Source organism: Lycorma delicatula, chromosome 7, assembly GCF_047948215.1.
Source record: "Lycorma delicatula isolate Av1 chromosome 7, ASM4794821v1, whole genome shotgun sequence".
In the NCBI taxonomy this organism is placed as follows: Eukaryota; Metazoa; Arthropoda; class Insecta; order Hemiptera; family Fulgoridae; genus Lycorma; species Lycorma delicatula.
Genome location: NC_134461.1, coordinates 84,033,691 through 84,056,766, shown reverse-complemented (window position 1 = coordinate 84,056,766; position 23,076 = coordinate 84,033,691). Strand labels below are relative to the sequence as shown.

The 23,076-nt window shown below is 29.6% G+C and overlaps 1 protein-coding gene across 3 annotated transcripts in view; it reads right to left on the bottom strand.

Moving 5' to 3' along the window:
* The window catches only part of LOC142328015 (uncharacterized), a 389,144-nt gene that overhangs the window by 26,129 nt on the left and 339,939 nt on the right, over positions 1 to 23,076 (bottom strand). For all 3 annotated transcript variants that reach the window (XR_012757155.1, XR_012757156.1, XM_075371452.1), the window contains 3 exons: positions 7,252 to 7,570; positions 3,297 to 3,440; positions 200 to 405 (listed from right to left, as the gene is read on the bottom strand). Coding sequence is in view for 1 of the 3 variants with exons in the window: in XM_075371452.1 (XP_075227567.1) it covers positions 200 to 405; positions 3,297 to 3,440; positions 7,252 to 7,570 (669 nt within the window). In the remaining 2 variants the exon portion in view is untranslated. The remainder of the gene's footprint in view (positions 1 to 199; positions 406 to 3,296; positions 3,441 to 7,251; positions 7,571 to 23,076) is intronic.

Below are 23,076 nucleotides of genomic sequence, written 5' to 3'. Positions count from 1 at the left end.
ACATTTTAACACTTATATTAATGAGTTGATTTCCTTAAAAAAACTACTTCAAAATTAAGATGACACCTTCTTCCCAAGAAAATATGTCAATGAATTAAAACAAATATATTATATATGCTCAAACAATCAAAACATATTAAGGTTAAAAACTATAACATTTATTTTAGGTTAAAATTCAACATCAATAAAAACTACTTACAGTACAATTAAGAATGAGGCCAGCAAGAATCAAATTAGCACCACGCCAACCAAAATTTTCTAAAAGATATGTAGCAAGAGGTGCAAATGCAAACGTTCCAAAACCAGATCCGCAAACAGCAATACCAGTTGCAAGAGATCTTTTAGTCTCAAAATAATATCCCACACAAACAACTGCAGGTAAATAAATTAATCCAAATCCAATCCCTGAAACAAAATTAATTCATGCTAAAAAAAAAAAAAAATAGCTAAAAATGAATAGCATCAAAACATGTTTGTCACTATTAAACAAAATCTGTTTCATTAAGCTGAAAATTAAGAGCACCTAAATACCAGCTATCTAAACCTGGTGTAATAATAGTTTCCATGAAGGATCAATAGGGCATTTATAGTAAACAATACTGTATTATTTGACTACAACTGAAAAGTAGCTATATAGATTTATAAACCGCATAAAAATAACTTGTATAGGGTTCAGTAATAAAGTTTGTAAGCAAACCATATTATAACAAACAGTTCATCTTGGAAAAATTTATGTTTAGGCAAAAATAACTCTAAGCATTTCTGTAATAAGATATATTTATACGGTTTAGAATCAATTAGTTGAATTATTACATAAAAATATCACGCCAAATTTTGTTGGAAATTCTCATGAAACCCTTTCGCACTTCCAAATAGCAGATTAACTATTTGATAAACTGATACATATTTATGGAGTCCTTGAAACCAAAAAAACAATTCAGTGTAGCAGTTATTACTTTTGATTTCAGTTGTTGAAACTACCTGGATGCAAAAAATTGGAGTCTTACTTCTTTTATTTATTTATTCTTTAGAGTAACTACAGAAACTACGCCAAATTACTATAACTGATTAAGATTACGATAATGAGAAATATGACTAAATCTTGAGGCTTCTAGAAATAAATCTGGGCTGAAATTTTAAACCACTATCTTCTGAATGAAAGTTAGTGATGGTAATTCTCCAGTATGAAGGTTTGCACTTTAGAAATATATACACAGAAGTATGACTCATTATTGCTGATGATATGACCCAGAATATCTTCCATATTAATATTTTTTACAAAATAGATAAATTCTCTATTTTTACTATAAGTAAAAGTATATATATAATACTTCAGGAATGGATAGGTATGCTATAAAAACAAATGGAATTGCTCCATCATTTGGCTGGAAGGAACAAGAAAAAACAAGGGAAAACTTATCAGAGCATAAATCATAATATACAAAATTAACAAATAAAAAAGGAAAATTAATGTTACAACATATACAAGTAACAAGTATATTAAATAATAGTGATGAAAAAATGAGCTTCACAATAAATATGTAAAGGAGTAAATAAAATAAATCAGTGTAAAACAAAATAAAAAGTTTAGAAGTGTGTTAATTAAAAAGTATCTGAATAGAAAATATCTCTACATGTTAAATGATGATGCAGAAAATCCAATTTTATGTAATTAGTATTTACACTTAGGATTTTTGAAAGATAAAACTTTTAATCACAGTTCATGATTATACTTAAGATTGTTTGAGAATAGTCTTTACAATGGACAAAAAGCTCTTAATGGACAGCTGTAGCATATATAAGGTAATTTTCCAAACCACTGGCAGAAAAAATAGATGAGATGTTCAGTTAAAAATTTCTTTAAGAACTTACTCTATTATTAAACCATTACTATTTTTTTAATCTTTCAAGTATGCCATAAGTTTCAAATGATATCCATTTATTATAAAATTATTTTTACTATAACGCTTCACTCCAATACTCAACATTATTATTGATATATTTCTGTTAAATGCCCAACAACAATACAAGCATAACATATGCTTATTACTAAATATACAAACAAAATGAAATGTTATCTGTGCAGTATATCATTAAGTGGCAATGTGTCACATAAAGAGATTTAAAATGAATCAATACTAGGTTTGACTGATTGTGCCATAGGGATTTGCATATGTAGCTGCTGTTCTGTAACTGCAATTATATTGAGTTTTAAGCAGACCTACATGACTTTTCAATAGCTTATGTGTTGTGCAGAAAATTGAAATATGAAATATTCATGACGATTACTGTAATATTATCTATAATTACAGATTCCATTGTATTCCTGCCATTGATTGAAAAAGTTGTGGTTCCTGGTACTACATATTATGCAATAAATAGTGTTAATGTTTCACGAGTACAACAATAAAAAAACTTATTAGTTTTACAACTTAATCTGATGAAACTGATTGTTGAGCTGGTATGCTACCCACGCTAAATTTTCATTTTGTGAAAAATGGCTCATCAATTTTAACTATCTCTCTGACACCATTAGTGACTGACTATCAGTTAGATTAATAATTTTAAAGCACAAACATCCTATAGATACTAATTTCAACTGATGGTTGTATTATGAGTCAAACCTAGCTCATATTCTAAACATTTAATTGTTGACGTATTAAATTGCTGTTTTGAAAGCTCAATAATAGATGAAGAGTAACACCTTTTAATGCCCAATTCTGGAACAACTTAACCATAAAAGTTTGAATATAATTTTAAATGATTGTGATAATCATTTTTATGACATTATCAGAGTTTCCTATTTTCAGCAATATAAAGAATCATATTATGTCTTCGATCAGACTGTTTACTTTGCATTGAAACAATATAAAATTGTTAGACAAATCAAATAGCATCATTCTTTTAATGATAAAAATTGTATAATTAAGAAATATTACTAAGTCTACCATGTTGACGATTTGAACTTGAAAATGATAAGTAACATTGGACTGAATATGAAACGAATAAATTATGCGAAACAATAATGTAACCTAAAATTAACTTTTGTAGGGAAGATAAGATAAGACATAAGCAACTAATATTAATTTAACTGATAATTTAATTCAGTTCCATGATTTACATTTACTCTGAAACACAGGATTTTTATTGGTAGTGGCGATGACAAAAAATTTAAGATACGAAGAGATTGCTAATTATCTGTGAAAACAATAGTCAAATTAAGACATTTATACACATTATGGAATAAGAAAATAAAAAATAAGTAAACAGATAAAATAATAGAGTGAGTTATTTACCTCCCATAACTCCATAAGTCACCATAAGGGTATTAACATCTGGTGAAAATATACTGAGTACAAATGCCACACAGCCGATTATACTTCCCATTATACATACACAACGACAGCCATATTTATTCGTCAATGCACTGACCACAGGACCTGTAAAAATAAATAATACTTGCACTTATTACATTTTAGATATACATAAAATACAATGCTTATATAAATAGTATGATAAACAAAGCAATCACATACATGAAAATATACATTAAAAAGTACTTGCCCATCAAAGAGATTGAGAAATTACTAACTGATTTCAGTGGAATTTGTAGTCACTTTAGGTAAAGATTTATTAGATTCTGGCTTTCACTAATAAATAGTTTGCAGAAAAAAATATTAAAATTTCACTAGTCAGTTTGTTATTATAAAACATATTTTAGGACTTTGAAAAAATCAAGTATAAATGGCATTTTCAATACATTAAAATTTCCATACTAATTCAATGTAGTGACAAATGTAAGGTATTTGAGATACAAAAAGTATCCGAGAATCTATCTCCAAAAAAATAGTTTACTGTTGGGGTGTTTCCTCGAACAGAATGAGAATAATTTTTGAGACAATCAACTGATGAAAATAAAGACAAAATTTCTTAATGAATATACATCTTGAAACAATTTGTTTTCAAGTTTGGATAGTGAAAAATTTCACTCATATTTCTACTCTTAAATTAAAAATTTTTCAGTTGACTGATTAACTTTTTCTGAATTAAAATCTGCACAAATACTTTTTTTTGTTTTTTTGCAGTTTAACAAAATAAATTTACATCAAACCTAAAAAAAAAACTTTTCTTTTGTTCTTAATTTTTTTGGCCTTCACAACTTGCTCAAAAATTACAAGGCTTATAAAATAAAAATTCATGACAATAAACATATAAAACCATTAACTTCACTCACAATTTGTACTCTGAAAATTACAGTATAACCTCATTTTACCTATAAGCAGAATTTTGGATGAAATTTAAGAATGTATCCTAAATATATAAAAACATATGGTATTTTTTCAGAATATATTCTTAAATTATTTCTTCCTCACACACATCTGCTTAGCCAACGCATGTGTATTGATAAGAAGACTAAAAGTGAGATTGTACGGCTGCATAGCAACATTTAATGGTGAAAATAAGGGAAAACATTTCACTTCACTCCTTCTTTAATTAGCCCAGAACGGGTAGACAAATATGTTTGTGAATTTGTATTCCATTTTTAGGAATCATATCTGAATTTTATGTGAGACTACATACAAAATTTGGTCAGCTCTATATAAGCAGATGTATTGAAAAAATTCAGTAACCTGTATAAGTAGTCAAATTATGGAAAGAAAGTTATGTTTGCGTTACTTATACAAGCCTCTTTTTAAAATCTTAAATTTTTTTGTAGGACAAAAGAATAGAGATATTACAATAAGGTAAAAATAATATTCGTAATTGCAAACGGAATAAATTCTGTAAACTACCCACAATGAAATTCAGACAAATTAGAAACCATTTTAAAACAAAATCTTTATTATCATAATTGTTGTTATTGCATATTTTTTGTTAAGTAAATTCAGAGAAATAAATAAACCAAAAACAGGAAAATGTATAATCAAATAAATGATTTAATAAAAACCACAACTTAACAGGAAATTGCTATCAAATAAAAATAATATTAAAATGAACTATGAAAAATAAATTTTAAATCAATTTCAAATAAACTTGGTTTAATGTTGATCAGTTTAAATAGCAAATGTTATACAGTTTTAAAAAATTAGTCCTCACAATTTATACAAATATCACTACAACACGAAGGGATACTAAAGTGGTGGTCATAGGCATGGGGAATTACTAATTTTGAAGAAAATTTTTCATTAAATAAGTATTTAATAATAATTATTTAATTATATGTTAAGAAAGATTTACATTAAATAAAATAAAATGTACATCTAACAGCAGCCTAAACTATCAGGAGGCTGGAACTCATGAAAAATACTTTCTTTTGTTTACTTGGTCATGAGGAATTTTTATCTAATAAACACCATGATTGAGATGGGCATTTCTACACAAGCCTGATCATAGGCATGCTTAATTTATTTTTTGATTATTCTTTAGGTTAGATACAAAAAATTACATAATTAAAATAATTCAAAATTCATTAACTAAAAATTATGTTATACTAAAATTATTTAAAAGTAAATCCATCAATACAAAAATCTATAAATGTGATTTTTAATGAACAAATACAGGTGTCTCCAAATATAATACCATCAAAAGCATTCCTGAATTATCACAGGATTTTATTAACACGCATAAAAAATCTATGATTGAAAACACTACGATATGTCTGAATTATTTTAAATCAAATGACAACCAATTGTTGAATTTTTGTTGTTTATCATACAACATTGATGCAGTTATTTAAACCTTTCATATCTTGCACTAATTTTTACTTTCAATATAATTCCTATATCCTACATCTTTAATTATGTGATTTATTTATTTTAGTTTTTATTTCTTCCAACAATTTTTACCTTCTACACATCTTCTCCATTACAAAATCTTTAATTGAAGTTATCTAGAACCTTATCTTATGACCTATATAACTTGTTCTTCTATTAAGTATTAATAATGTACTTTTTTACTACAGAATGAAAAGTAAAAACTCCATTCTCCATTCCTGACTTTGCTAATGTTTACATTTATTCTTCAGCCTTCAGTTTTTTGTTTGGTTATCTGCTTTCCAACTAGATTTATTATAAGCCATCCTTTTCATGGCTGAATACTGACAGATCCTATTTTCCTGGCAACTTTCTTTCTTTTTCTGTTAAGCCTCTGGAACCACCGTAAGATATTACTTCAGAGGATGATATGTATGAATGTAAATGAAGTGTAGCCTGGTACAGTCTCACGTCGATCATTCTTGAAATGTGTGGTTAATTGAAACCCAACCACCAAAGGATACCGGCATCCACAATCTAGTATTCAAATCTGTATAAATGTAACTGCCTTTACAAGGAATTTTTTCGAATCCAGAGGTCCCAGGTTTGAATCCTGGTCAGGCATGGCATTATTCGTACATTAAAACATTACATTTTCCTGGCAACTGGCTGTACATTTTCTTTCTAATGCTTTATTTCCAGAAAATACTCTTTCTAATATATACTTGTAAAATGACCATATTATGCGTATCATCTGTGCTTGTGTTCTACTCCTAGGTGACATTTGTTTCTAAAACATCTGAAAGCCACCTTTCCTCTTCTACCTGTCAAAATATTTAGCCATTTCATCACCTTATCTTCCCACTTCAAATTCAGAATAATCTTCATTAAAGTGTTTCTAAAATATTTACCAGTTTTTCTGAGATCTGATATCTCTGAAGCTACAATCTGTAGAAATACTTAAAAAAAGGATTTTTAGTTTCTAAATCTACACTTTGTAACAGCATTATTTTTCTATATTAACCGCTTAGAGTACTCATGCTATTAAACTGCTTTCAATGTCCTTCTTACATACCCTACAGTCAGTAACTGCCTCGATAACAAAATTCCTCAACTTCTATTATATAAATGAAATATACATCTTATCTCAGTCGTTAATTTACCTTTTTTACAGTAACGTTACCTTAGTTTTACTCTTATTTACTTTTTAATCGCAATTTGCTCCTACTAGAAAATTTGTAAGACTCAATATTTTTTATAATTCATTTCAGAATGGGGAAAATGATTTCTAAAGAATCCCTTTAGTTCTTTTTTTTTGGAAAAAATTTAACAAGAATGTTGTTACAACTTGGGCTCATCTCTTGATCCAGAAAATTCACAGATAATCATAAACAATAATAATATCTGCAATACTGCTTGATTCTCAAGAATTTGAAGCCTTTTAAGGACTTAAAATTATGAATATATTATAAAATTTACTAGTAAACCAATGAAATACCTGCACTCAAATACATTCCAGAGAGTAGAGAGCCGACCCAAGCAGTTTTTCCTTTTCCTTCATTGAAGGTCTTAACGAATTCACCAAGGAATACACCAAAGGTGTAAGCAATACCATCAACAATCATGTTACACATGAATGATGCAAACACTATCACCCATCCGTAACCACCGTCCGGCGGGGGCGGGATGTCATGGTACTCGCAATAGGATATAACATCCTCTTCTTGTGGTGGTGAATCCACATCGCCAGTTCCCTTCTCATCTCCAGCTGCCGTAAGCCTGGTTGTCTCTTCATTGCAAGAGCATTCACTTTCTGTCTGTAACACAAAGCAAAAAAAAAAGTTTTAAGTACATAAATATGTAAGTCATTATCAGAGAGAGTATTATTAACATCAGAAATTACACAAATTCTAAGCAATAAAATTAATAGATAAGCTTGTTCCTGAGTTAAAAATTTGGTGTATCTTACTTACATAAGCATATGCTGTCAGGTAATTACATACCTATACCTGTGTTATATAATTCATAATTACCTACAGACAAAAATGTCTGATCATTTAATAATGCAATCCTAGGTAATTCACTTAATTTATGAACAACAATCTAAATTGTAATTTGTAAGATACACAATTTTTTTCTGTAGTTTTATAATTCTATTCCAGTTTTATTATTCTTTTGTTTTGTTTTTTACTCTGCAATGATAAACTCAAAGATAAGAAACTTACAATTTTCTGCATATATAGGGAACATGAATTATGTAAAAGAAAGAAGTGTCACAATTTTTATTGAAGTAAATGCCAAAAACTGATCTTATAATCAAGCTCAAATCTAGGCTACTGGAGGTACTGATTACTAAATTAAAGATAAAGTCTTTAAACTTCGACTAAAGATAATATGACAACATAAGACAATGGACAATGGACAACATAAGTAGACATTATGAAAGAGGTCTTATTTATTAAACGACAACCACTTCTATCTTGTCTTAAACTTTCACTTACTAAAGCTGATAATTCATGAATATTTGGGATATGTATTTTTAAAAATGAACAAAATTTTATTATTCGTAAATTTAGAGAATATTTAAAAATAAATAAATAATGTATGTGTGTATATATATATAAATTATTTAAAAAATGGAGAAATATTTAAATTTATTACTTATAAGAAACAAATTTAATTAAAAAATTCTCCATTTACTCTGATGGCCAAAAAATTGTAATTTCCAGTAGAACCTATAAAAATAGGTTGGTAATAATATCACAAAGATGGATACAATATTTTTTAGAACATAACATTTAATTACAGTACTATTAAAACATAAACAATATAAAAAACCGTAAAGTGAAGTTGACTGGTAAAAATGCACTAGCTGGAACTGTTGGTCGAATAACCAATATGACTCTTATGAAGTAATAAACATTTTATACAAAATAGAACCACTTATGTAATGTTACAGCTAACATAATAGCCAGTTTGTTAATAATTAAAGTTTTATTTTGAATAAGATTAAATGATTAGTACAGTAATTATTAACTTGATTCTGAATGTCCAGTTAATGCTATACTTAAACAATCAATGCTTACTAATAATGGCTCATTTCAGGACCAGTTGACCTGTCACTAACTAAGAGATTTTAATAGTTACTATATTTAAGGTCTTTTCTTACTTTCTTCTTCTATTTAGCTTCTGGATCCACTGCAAGGTATTACTTAACAGAATGATATGTATGAATCTAAATAAAGTATTGTAGTCTTGTACAGTCTCAGGTCAATCATTTCTGAGATATGTGGTCAACTGAAACCAACCACCAAAGAACACTGGTATTCATAATCTAGAATTCAAATCTATGTGAAAGTAACTGTGTTTCCAAGGATTTGAAGCTCAGAACTCTCGACTTCAAAATCAGCTGATTTGTGAACTACGTTTAAGTTCTAGAATGAAGCAATTCATTTCAAATAAATGCATAAAAAATAATAAATTAGTTAGTAGTTATTTACTACAAGATAATAACGTTAAAATATTATTCAGCAATAACATACTCATCTTTAATGGAAATGAGAAATATAATATTCATATCACTAATCAAAAAGTTTGTCTGCCTGTGTCTTAAGTTCTTAACTAGTTTTCACAGCAATCCACTACAAAAGCATCATTGTCACTACAATAATTTATCAACAAGTAAAACACCAAAGACAATCCAACAAAATTTAGTTATTTTGCTTTGTTTTTGTCCATAATAAACGAATGTAATCGCCCACTCACTGACATAATCCTACATAAAAAGTACAAAAACAAAGATAAACAAAATAAAACTACATTACATTAAAATACATGAACAAAAAAAAAACCTTGAGAGCCTTCACAACAATAAAAAAAGTAAACCATTTCACATAAAACACAGTCACTGAACACAATGTTCCTGAAATAGATCAACTAAACTGCTCCAACAACACTGTTCTACATATCAAATAGGCAGTTTCAAAGATATACATAAACCCCAAAGACAAACACAACACATTCATTGTAACAGTCAACCGGCCATATAATAAGTACAAAATACAAATTTACATATACTTACAATGAATTTGATACTATATGAGTACAAAAAATAGCATTAAATCTTAACTCAATGGAACATTACAGTAATAAATAAATAAATAAACATGCAAAAACAATTTACTAAATCAATAAACACAAATCAAATCCAATACACTTTTAAGGCAAATTACTATCTAATTAAAAAAAAAACTACTAGCAGCAATGCAGTAACATCAGCGGATGCCAGAGAACATTATATTTATAAAATTTGGTTCATTTATTGTTTAAAATGTAGTTATTTAAAAGAATACGTACAATCATTAATTTTATTAACTTTTTGTTACTATTGTAACACCATCAGAGATTAGTGAAAATCAGACATCCCAATTCGCTTTACTTGAGCAATAATTTATTTTAATTTAAGATTAAACAGGTTTGCAAAGTATTGCACAAGAACAAAAAAATATATTTTTTAAAGGTGAGAATAAATTTTAAGAAAACTTTTCTAAAAATATTCATACACATATGGTTAAGCTTAACAAATTTTCTTAAATAAAGTTTTCTCTAAATCTAACAAGCCCTTCAATATAGGCTAAAATAAGAAAAAAAGTGTTTCAAAAATGTTTTCTGCATTTATAAGGCCCCGGAGTCTATTATTTTTTTAAAAAATGCGGCTATTTCTAGCTCTATATATGAAGTAAAAACTTACAAAAAAATTGGTGAAAAATATTTAAACTGAAGGGAGATTGAGAAAAATAACAAAAAAAAACAAACATATATTTCAATTTTAAAAGGTGGGGGTTGATTTTTAATAAAACGTTTTTGGATTATTTATATATGCATTGTGGGTAAAAAAATTTGCTTTAATAAAATTTTCTCTGAAATCCCTCTAAAAAAATATAAATTAGTTTTTTCACTATATCCCCGTCTTAAGGAATTTTGAAAAAAATAAGATCAATGTAGGAATATTTGAGCCAAATTTAAAGAAAATTGGTTTAGTGAATCCTTAGATAAAGGCCAAAAGCAGTGTGACACATATGTAAGTACATACATAAATACATACATGTTTTATTGGTCTAGATGAACTAACTGAACCCTAAATAGTAGATTTGCAAAAAACTCGATACCCCATGATCACCATACTTTCATACCATACCAAACAATCATACCATGATTTAACATAATCACCATACTTTCTCCTATAATATAACTATTCTAGCTATATTCATAGCTAGAATAGCTATATTTGCCAGTAAAGTAAAACTTGTTGTATTAATAAAAGTTAAAATTTTTAACATTATAACAATATCATAAAATATCACAAAGAGAAAATATTTTTATTATTAAATATTTATCATCACATTATATGTTTATCTGTCCAGGTCCCTTGGACCAATTTCATCACTATTCCCTTCCATTTTTATCTAAACTTTTGAGTTCCTGATATCTTCCATTTCCTTTTAGATCTCCATCTTTTAATTTTTCACAGCCTCTTTTCTCACGATATATCCCAGTTCTGTTCCCTTTTCTATTCTGAAACTTCTGATTAATCATCTCTTTTCATTCACTCACTTCATTTTCACTCTTCTGACCATTTAACCTTATCCAATCTTTTTCATGTCCACATTTAGATGACTCCAGCCTTTCATCTTCCCTTTTTTTTTACATTCCATATTCCTTTTTTTACACTTCCTTTTTTTTACATCCATATTTCACATTCGTACTTAAGCTTACTCCAAACATAACACTTCATATGAAACTTCTTCCAATATAAAATCTCCTTCAAATCTGGCAATACAATAACTTCTTTCTATTACTTTTCCTACTTTTGTTTTTTTCCACTTTCACTTTTGTAATCATCTGTTAACATGGTATCAAACTAAATATACTGTTTTACTTGTTACATTTTTCCTTTTGCTTAGACTTTCCTTTTTCCTTAGTCACCATTGGCGTATTCTCTCCTATCAACTTTATTTTTATTTTTTTATTAAGAAGTAAACATTATTTAATTATTTCAACATAGGAAACATTTACTCTTATCAATATTTAAGATGTACCTGATTTTTTTTTTAAATTCCAGCCAATATCTTGAGTAACATGATCGAATTAAAACCAACCTGATGATCAATAATTTGTTGATTCGAGTTAAACATTGGCTTGAAATAAATATTTTTTTTTTAGGAATTAAATGTAAATTTTTGTTAATGATCAATAATTCATGATTAGATCTAAACAAAAAGTTTTAAAATAGTAACAGAATAATCATAGGGAAGGGAATAAATAGAATTGCAGAAAGGGGACAGAAAAGTAAACAGTGATATGAAATCAAGGTAACCTGAAAAAATATCTATTTTGGCACATAACTAACAAAAGCATTCATCTCTCAAGACTACCTTAATTACTTGGCGTTCCTCCAGGTATCAGTAGTTTTGTTACCTAAAACTGAACTTTCTTATAAAATTAAAAAAAAAGAAAATATTTCTTACTTATTGCTTCAATTTTTTGACAAATTTGAATAAATGTTTTACTTTCCTGGCATCATAGCTTTAAAGTTATGTAACAAGACGGAATGTATCTGTGTACACTAGAAGGCATATAAATAAATCAAGTCAAAAAATGGGGTATGGGTTTTTTTTTTCATTTCTTGATGTTTCATGATCCAGGGACCCCAAAAAGCAAAAAGTAGGGGGTAATATTTGTATGTATGTACATGTGCTGGTGTGTTTGAAGCTTAATAACTTTTGATTGGATAAACAGAATTTGATTAAATTTGGCAAAGAAACTCATGTATATGAAGGAATTTATTGGTAAACGTTTGGAGTCAATATCTTTTAGGAATATATTAAGTTCTGTACATGCGTACATGCTTATCTTACGATTAAAAAAAAAAATTGCCCCCCAAATTCTTCCCATTCTCCAAAAATTGAAAAAAGGTATTTTTATTTATTCCATACTTCTTAAACAAAATTTTTTTATGTCTTCCTAAGCATAGTAGAGGTGCAAATGACCCAAAGAAATACTTGAAGGACAATACTGGGAGGATGGCCAATAAAAGTTTAAAAATGTTTTTTTAATTTTTTAAAACTTTTTAACAAAAAAAAAATAAATAAATATATATATATATATATATATATGTTCACCCTAAACTCGTAAACATGATAAAATTAACTTTAACCAATACCCAGTCCAGAGTTAAATTCAGAGCTGAACTCTCTCAACCCTTCTACATAAAAACTGGATTGAGGCAAGGAGACGGCCTCTCACCACTCCTTTTTAACTGTGCCCTCGAATTTGTCATGAGAAAATGGTATGAAATAAATCCCAAAAATATAAAAATGGGTACTAAGGAAAACTCCATCACACTAAATTGCCTAGGATTTGCAGATGACCTCGCTCTTTTAGCAAATAATATTCAAGAAGCCAAAACACAAATCATGAGCCTTCAAAACCTAGCACAAAAGATAGGGCTTCATATCTCTTTCGAAAAAACTGAACTAATGGCCATAGATCCTCTGGTAATAGAGCAAATTACGGTAAACAATCAGAAAATTAAAATAGTAAAACAATTTAAATATCTAGGGGAAATAATAACTTATAATTTAAATGAAAAAGTGACATGGCAAAACAGGACAAATAAAATGATTAAATCCGAAAAATTAACTTGGTCAACATATAACAAAAAATGCCTTTCTGCTAAAACAAAACTTAAACATTATAAAACTGTAGTACAGCCAGAAGTCACCTACGGAAGTGAGACCCTTTTCAAAATCACTCAGAAAAACCGAATTGAAAAAAAAAAAAAATTCTGAAAATAGAGAGTAGAATTGTCAAAACGTGTATCAATAAAAAACACCAAAAAGAAGGCCAATGGTGGATTGTGCCAAATGAGGTGGTGTATCGAGAAATAGAGCCTGTTACTGATACTATGCGGAAAAAAAGAATCTCTTTCTTTGGTCATCACATAAGGACACCGGAAACAAGACTGCCAAGAAATATCATTGAAAAGCTCTGGTTCCAAAAGCTAGAAGTAGGATGGATCAAAGAAATTAGAAAAGATATGAAAGAATTGGGAATTTCCCTGACTGACCTACAGAATAAAACTGGAATAATTACAAAGCTAAAAGACAAAAGCATTAGATTTAAACAAAAGTCAGACAAACGACAAAATACAACGAAGAGGGTGTTTACGGATGAAGAAAAGAAAGCAAGATCTGAACGGATGAAGAAATACTGGGCAGCTCGGAAGAGTAAAATAACACGCTTTTCTCAGAAAAGATCCAACTAAAATTGACTTAAGTGGTCCCATGTTGGCCGTAAAAGCATAATAATAATAATAATATATATATGTTCCACAATAAAAGAATTAATAACCAACTTATTTATTTAGCGTATGGAAACAAAACACAACACCAATTACAGTCAGAAATTACAAACAAAGATTTAACAAATTAATATATGCTACTGATTCTGGAGTCACCATCAGGAAATCTTCAGGATTCCCTTCATAAACTGTCCTAGGACAAACTTCTGTGATGTGTTTAACAGTTTGATTTTCAACACACTCATAAAGGGGCATCAGTGTTTTACCCCATTTATACAGGAAACAGGCGCACCTACCATGCTGAGTTCGTATTCTGTTTAGCGTTGACCATGTCTGACGTGGCAAGTCAAAACTCAGCGGCCTTTGAGTAATACATGGGATTCGGTTATTCTGCTTTGTGGTCCATTCTTGACGCCAGGCATCAGTTAGGTTAAATCCGTCCTCTGTGGCAGCAATTGCTGTTTTGATAGGTGGCTTTCTAGATCAGAGGCGACCATGATTGGCATCGTGGTTATACAAAAGTTGTTATACATTCCTGGCATTAATAACCAATGCCAGGAATGAATAATAACTTTTTGTCACCTTTCTTCCTCCAGTAACTAAACAGTCATTCAAGTACAGGATCAGAATTCTACATGAATGATCCCAAGAATTATATGACGTACAAAAACATCTGACCAAAAACCGGTCAGCTAGTTCTCCATTAGAGTATGAGTTGACCCAGATTCTGATTGGTCGTTGTATCATTAAAGCATACCTGTAAGCAGGCCCAGTACAAGCTACCCTCCCATCAAATGTGAATACTAAGGAAGAGAGGACAATGCAGAACACAGAGTGTTTGAATCCGCCCGGTTCTTTAGCACAGTAAAGTATACCAGGTAGAATTCGGCATGCTTACCCCCAATAACATCTTGGGGACTATGCTGCATACCAAAAAATTGGGCAAGCATTATTAAAAATGTTGGTCATAATCATTCACACAAAGATGGATGTTCAGGGGTGAATTACCCCTGATTTTCCCTTTCATCTGTATTCGTATTCAAAGCAGGTTCAGCCCTACAAAGAAGTAATAACAAATAAAAAGAAAACAAATTTCTATTGCAATTTGAAGAATTATAAGTACATTTTTTATTTACATTAAAGGTATAATATTAAAAATATAACAATCCTAAAATCTTCTAACCAGTTTAAAACAATACAATTAATTTTATTTCAAATTTGGATTACAATGGTTACAACTATTCAAAAGTTAAGATTGAGATATTTTAGTATCAGAATAGTAGGAAATTAAAAATTATTAGTGGACTTTTTTTTTTACATTTTCTTAAATATTAATTAAGCTGACTAGGAAATTCCAATGTACAAAACTATTTGAATTATTGTTAGCAGAAGTTTATTAAGCTGTCTGTACAAATGATTCCACAGTTAAGTTGTAAGGAGAGAGAGATACAAAGTTATTGATAAGGACTGTCTAACTTTAGAATGTAATTTGAGAACTTTGGCTGGAAGCGAAATTAATGATTCAAAATTTAATGAGGATTAAATGAAAATCTACTATTTAATAGCATTAAGTTGATTACCATAATATATTAAGCGTTTTAAAATGTTATGAAATGTTAGGCCTAAAATGTTATGATGTATAAATATGTGTGTGTGTGTGTGTGTGTGTGTGTGTGTGTGTGTGTGTGTGTGTGTGTGTGTGTGTGTGTGTGTGTGTGTGTGTGTGTATGAGAGAAAAAAATTGTATAATTTACCTCTCAATGTAATTATATTTTTTTTTGTCTTCAGTCATTTGACTGGTTTGATGCAGCTCTCCAAGATTCCCTTATCTAGTGCTAGTTGTTTCATTTCGGTATACCCCCTACATCCTACATACCTAACAATCTGTTTTACACATTCCAAACGTTGCCTGCTAACACAATTTTTTCCTTCTACTTGTCCCTCCAATATTAAAGCGACTATTTCAGGATGCCTTAATATGTGGCCTATAAGTCTGTCTCTTCTTTTAGCTACATTTTTCCAAATGCTTCTTTCTTCATCTATTTGCCGCAACACCTCTTAATTTGTCACTTTATCCACCCATCTGATTTTTAACATTCTCCTGCAGCACCACATTTCAAAAGCTTCTAATTTTTTCTTCTCAGGTACTCCAATCGTCCAAGTTTCACTTCCATATAAAACAACGCTCCAAACAAATACTTTCAACAATCTTTTCTTATATATTGGAAAATTTAACAATCTTTTACAATTATATATTGTATAATTGTAAAAATATATGTATGTATCAAACATACATAAAACTTATATGTACCTTTCTCTCTCTCTCTCTCTCTCTCTCTCTCTCTCTCTCTCTCTCTCTCTCTCTCTCTCTCCCTCCCTCTCTCTCTCTCTCTCTCTCTCTCTCTGTGTGTGTGCTACTTTGTGCTACTGTGCTACTGTGTGTTACTTGACACCAGATTTTAATTATAATTGTAAATGCAAATTTTAATACCAAAATGTTGTTTTTGGTTATAATTTTTGATGAAAATTAAAATAATTTACAACTAAATATTTATTTTGAACAATTTTAAAGAAAAGAACTGACAACAACGTTGTATTACTTTCCTGGCATTTGTCATTTATTCTTATATAGTGGAAAAATAATTATTTACGAAAAAAGTCACACAAGACTTATTTTTTGAGGTAGAGGGTGGTAATCTGTGATGAAGTTTTATTGTAAAATTATCATTTTATGTGTGAATAAATCAAAACAAGTTGACCAAATTTAAGAAAGTGATATTTTTTCTGCTCCCCCACCTCCAAAATCATCTTCCAAGAAATTTTTTTGGATTTTCTATGTTTACAACATTAAATGGAAGGAATTAAAAACTTTGCATACAATAAAAAGTTACCAAATTTATTTTTGGAGGGTGGGGGTAAATTATGATAAAATTGTATTGTAATATTGTTGCCAAAAGTTTATTATTTAAAATTTTAATAGTATTACAAGTTTAAATAAAATTTTAAAATTTTTGAAAATGTCAAAAAATCGAAATTTTTAAACTTTAATCGGCTGCTCAACCATAATATTGTCTCAAAGTATGTTTTATTTATTTATCTTTTTGGTTTACTTGCACTACACCTAGGAAGACATTTTAAAAAGTTTGGTTAAATATGCAAAAAAAATAAATAGTCTCACCAAATTACACTTAGAGGGAAAAAAATTGTTACCTGGACTTTTTTAAGTGGAAATGGTAAAGGAGCTTATAACAAACATAAAAATAAATAAATGCGCGGCCGGTGGTGGTGAAGGGGTGATTTGGTGGATGGGGGGGTTGAAAAAAAATTTTCCATTACAAAAGTTGTAGATCATGAGAAAATCTACAACTTTTGTAGAGCTATCTTTATAACATAACCTCAAAATTTTCGAGAAAAATGCGAAATAATGGTTTGTGTTTTGTTTTTCGTTTAATTTGTTTTTTTATTTTTCGTTTCCGCAAAAATAATTTAATTTTGACGAAACTTGGTGAAAGTATATCTTTCTGTGTCTTAAATAACCACAACATTTTTTGACGTTAACTTTTGCCAGAAATCGCAATAATACCATTTTCACACCTTTTCAACCCTCCACCAGTCCCACTGATGCATCTATTTTTTTTACGTTTATTATTTCCACCAATAAAAGTCCAGATAACAATATTTCCCCTCTAAATGAGTTATTTCGATCGGTCTAAAAAGGATAGGTTTTTGCAATTTTTGGTGAAGGGGAAATTTTGCGGTAAATTAAAAAAAAAAAATGGTCATAAAACTCGCACGCATGTACTGAGTTTGATATAAACTGGGGTTATGTTTGTAAACTTTTGAGAAAATTGATCCCAAAATTTTACCAACAAATTGCCCCATACACGAGTCTGTAACAAATTTCATAAAAAGCAATTACTCCAGTCAAAAGTTATTAAGCTTCAAACACGCCAGTACAACACGACATTCCCCTTATTTTTTTCTTTTTTTGGAGTTGTTAGGTCATGAAATTTCGAGAAATGAAAAAACCATACCCCATTTTTTGACCGATCACAATACTTTTTCTTCTTGCAGCATAGCTCTAGACAATACAGCTATGATGCCAAAAAGTAAAATGTAATAAATAAATGCCGATCTCTATGGCGGAGTGGTAGCATCTCGGTCTTTCATCCGCAGGTCCCGGGTTCAAATACCAGTCATGCATTGCCGGGATTTAAACCAGGGAGCGTTTTTTCTCACGTTACAAAATTCCATTTCTATATCCCACGCACACAAGCTTCAAGCTTATGTTGTGATACCATCTCAAGCCTCCCTCCCAAAAAAAAGGAAAGTATTTTGATAAGCCGAACCAATTTTTCACTTTAAATTATAATTATGGTGAAGAATGTCGATTATTTTTAGAAGTAACTTTGAAGCTTTGGAAGTTGGAGATAATTCTAGGAAGTAAGCGAGATTCATGCAACTAAATTCTGCATTACTATGTAGTACAGTGATGGTCCTTTTTACAAAAACTGAGATTTAAAACCGCGAAAAAACTACGATGATTTTTACTGGGCATTTTAGTACAGTCAAGACATCCAGTAATTAAACTATATAATCAAAACGTTAGATTTATGATCAAAAAGTGAAGAATATAAGTAAAATTAAACAATTTTTTTATTATATTTAAACTTAATTTTTGAGTGAATTCCCATAAGGATTTTGAATACATTTACGAAAGTTTTTGGGGTGTAATGTAGGGAATCCGGATTTCTTGACCTACGCACACTGTACCATTGAATGAAGTTGGACTACTGTACGATTCATCCGTTCAAGTTGATAAGTTAAATTTCCCGCCCCACCAAAAAAAAAAAAAATTGGATAATATATAAAATAAACTAATTTCCGTTTGTAGCTGTTTTGTCTCAGTATCCAAATACGATCGCTACTTTGTTCAGGTTATATCTCAACTGATCTTGACGTTTTCTCATAAGAATATTTACGAAAAACGTACAATTTCTATCTTATAGTAGGCCTAGGTCAGGCGTGGCCAACAGTTTTTACCTCCGGGTCGAATTGGAAAGAAAACTTTTCACGGGCCGAACGAAATATTAAAATTAAAAAAATGTTAAATACAAAAACGATTCATTTAAGTAAACAAAATTTTATTATGGAATTTGTTGTAATTTTATTTAGATTCATTAAAGAAACAGTTTATTTACAGATATAAGTTGAGTTGAAGATTACTAAATATTTATTGGCAAGTTTTTTTTAAATTTCCGTATTTTCCATTATTCAACTGCTTATAAAAAAAGGTAATACTGAAAAAATTTTCGCGGGCCGTATATTGGCCATGCCTGACCTAGGTACTACGGTTAGAATAGAAAATAATGAAATCATGACAAGTAAAATAGGCTACTACCTTTGTCGGTAAGTTTACGAATCGTTTTATTCTATTTCCCATTCGTTGACAAAGACGCAGACAGGGCATGGCAATTTTAATCATCGGTTAGGGAAGATAAGCTTTGGTCTTAATACATCATGTACGATAAAATGGGTAACGCATCAACAATGATTCCCATAATATTTTGATTTACCCACAAATGAAGGATTTGGATATGCAGATTGCGTTTGAATATTGCTATGGGAGAACGCATCCGATTAGACAAAAAATAAATCACGGAAAAATGAAAATTTTGATGTGAATCCATAAATAAGCGATAAACCGGAAACATTATACCAAGATACGTAGTTAATGTATGCAGTTGTACTTTTATAGTAGCACTATTTAGTTCTACGAACATGAGAATTATTTAATCAGAAAGAAGCAGTAATCGTAACTATAATTGCCAGGAATAGATTTGTTATATTGATTCTTTCGTTGCAGATACATATGGGAAATCCCATTTGACGTAATAACTGGATCCATTATTGTTGCTTTAGGCAATGAATATAAGGCGTGCAGCTGGTTTGATATCGCGTGGTCTACGTATATACGCATAGATGTAACCAGCCTACGTGATTTTTATTGGAAGACAAAAAGATGTTTCGAAGAAGAAAGAATACTATTATGAAGTCTCTGTCTCTCTCTCTCTCTCTCTCTCTCTCTCTCTATATATATATATATATATATATATTATTTTAATAATAATAAATATATTTATTCCTTTAAATGAAAGAAAAAAAAATATTTTTTTCTTGCCAATATTCTATAATTAAATTAATGCACGTGTATAAGGAATTGTCGTTCACAATGACGCATTTTATAAGAGGAGATCTCAGAGAGGGGGGATTATTTTTCTCTCTTTTAATAAAAATTTTATTCAGAAGCTACTTAGTCGAACGAAGTGAAGCAACTAATATTGTTTTTGTCGCTATAACGAACTCGAAATAACATTTTTTTAAAACGCTTAAAGATTGTAAGTTGTTTTATTTTAACTTTTATTGTAACGAAAACATCTCTGAAAAAACAAATAATAATATTAAGAAGAAGAAGAAAACAGGTCGATTCTGGACTATAAAAAGAAACAAATAACAGTAACGTTGCTTATCCAGGGAAATATCTAATGTCCTGAAATTTAACGATCATTTTTACAAACTTCAAATGGAATAAATCTATGAATACTCAAAACTGAAGCGTTTGTCTAAGTATTCAATACTTTTTAAATTAGTGATTAAAAAGAGTATTTTAAAATCTTACGAATTGTAAGAAAAAACATTTTTAAAACGAGTTTTACTCTTTTTCTTCACTTCGTTAGTATGTTTAAAAGCAGAGTCGGTTATAGGGAAATAATTATATTAGTCAAGCTGGATCTTTGCCGATGAGTTGAAAGCTTAATAACTAGTTTCAAAAAACAGTAAAAATAAAGCAATACAGTATTATATTTTTCTCTAATATTCAAGAATTCTTTTACCATTACCAGTATAAATTGACAAATGTAAAATCATTTCATTACAAAATAAGCTGACAACAAATATGTTATACTATCCTGGCATTAGTTATTTATTCTTATACAGTAGAAAAATAATAATACATGAAAAAATTATATAAAAAAAAAATAGATTTTTTCTTCTTTTTACTTTTTTTTTCACCCTCCAAAATCATCTCCCACGAAATTCTTTGATTTTTCTACGTTTACTATGTTAAATACAAGGAACTAAAAAAAAAAATTCTATTGAAAGAAAAATATACAACCTAAGATTTCTGTTTTTGAGGGTGGGGGAGATTATAATGATATTTTATTATAACATTATTATTAAAAGTTTAAACTAAAAAAAAGTTTAAAAAATTAAAAAACTGATATTTTTAAACTTTAATCGGCTCCCCTACCCCAGAGTATTTATTTTGGAATCACTATGTAAGTGACTCCAGAATAATGCATACTATTATTCTTAGAAAGACATAAATAAAAAATTCGGTTAAAAAATAGGCAATAAATAAAAATATAGCTATTTCGATTTTTGGGGAAAAGGGAAAATTAGGGATCAATATTTTTTTAATATTTGAATTTAATTTTACAAACATAAAGCCACATAATGTGGCTTTACATAAGTGAAATTCTGAGAAATTAACCCCAAAGAAATTACCTACTGCACCTCCTAGAGATATTGAACCCCAACTTTTACAAACAAATTATCCAACACACTCGAGTCTGTGCCAAATTTCATAAAAATCGGTTTATCCAGTTTAAAGTTATTAAGCTTCAAACACGCCAATACACATACGTATTTAAAACGTTACCCTCATTTTTTTTTGGGGGGGGGTCCCTGGGTTATGAAACGTCAAGAAGGGAAAAAAACCATACCCCGTTTTTTGACTGATTACCATATTTTTCTTCTTGCAGCATAGCTCTAGAGCTATGATGCAAGGAAAGTAAAAAGTGAAGAAAAGATAATGTCAAAGTTTAGAAAGCTCAAATTACACGCTGGGTGGGTGGGGATAGACTACTGGAGTGCCTTCTTGCTACCTACTCATCGGTACACGATATCCTGATACAATACAGTATCTCCACACTACTATGCTCAAGACTAATTTAGACACCTTTTTTCCTCAGGAATCACCGTAGGTATTACTTCAGAGGATGAATGAGGATGATATGTATAAGTGTAAATGAAGTGTAGTCTTGTACAGTCTCAGGTCGACCATTTCTGAGATGTGTGGTTAGTTGAAAACCAACCCCCAAAGTACACCGGTATCCACAAACTATTATTCAAATCCGTATAAAAGTAACCACCTTTACTAGGATTTGAACGTTGGAACTCTCGACTTCGAAATCAGCTGATTTGCGAAGTTGCGTTAACCACTAGACCAACCTTGGTGGGTTACTTTAGATACCTACGTAGAACTATCCTGTCGGCCTCCGTGGCTCGAGTTTCCGGTTTCTAATCTCGGTCAGGCATGGCATTTTCGCACGCTACAAAACTGTCATTTCATCTCATCCTTTCGGTGGTCCCGGAGGCTAAAAAAAAGGAAGTAGAACTATCGTATACCTACAGTTTACGCGTTCTAAACTTAGAGGCAGTTCCTTTTTTTAATTTTCTTTAACATAATACATCATTACGCTCGGGAAAAACTCTCAATAAAATAGCCCTACGTTTTTTTTTCATAAAATAACTAAAATTTTTCTCATTATGCTCATTCACCCAATTTAGGTTTTTTTAAAAACGGGGTTTCAATAATCAATTATTGGAACCTTTTTTTAAGTAAACCTTTTTTAGGCAGCAATGGTATTAAAAAATAAATAAATGAAATTAAGAGGAACTAAAAAAAAAAATATAAATAAAACAGGATTCAACTTTTACTAAGAGAAAACATTAGATAAGTTGCGGAAAACTGCTTATAAAACACCGGGCTGCCTAATCAGTTTCTTGGAAAAGTTTACTATACTTCGTTCGCATTGATGCGTAATTTGTAACGACACATTTCTTACAAATATCAATTCATCCGTGATAAACAGTAACGGTTGATTTTTATATTAATTA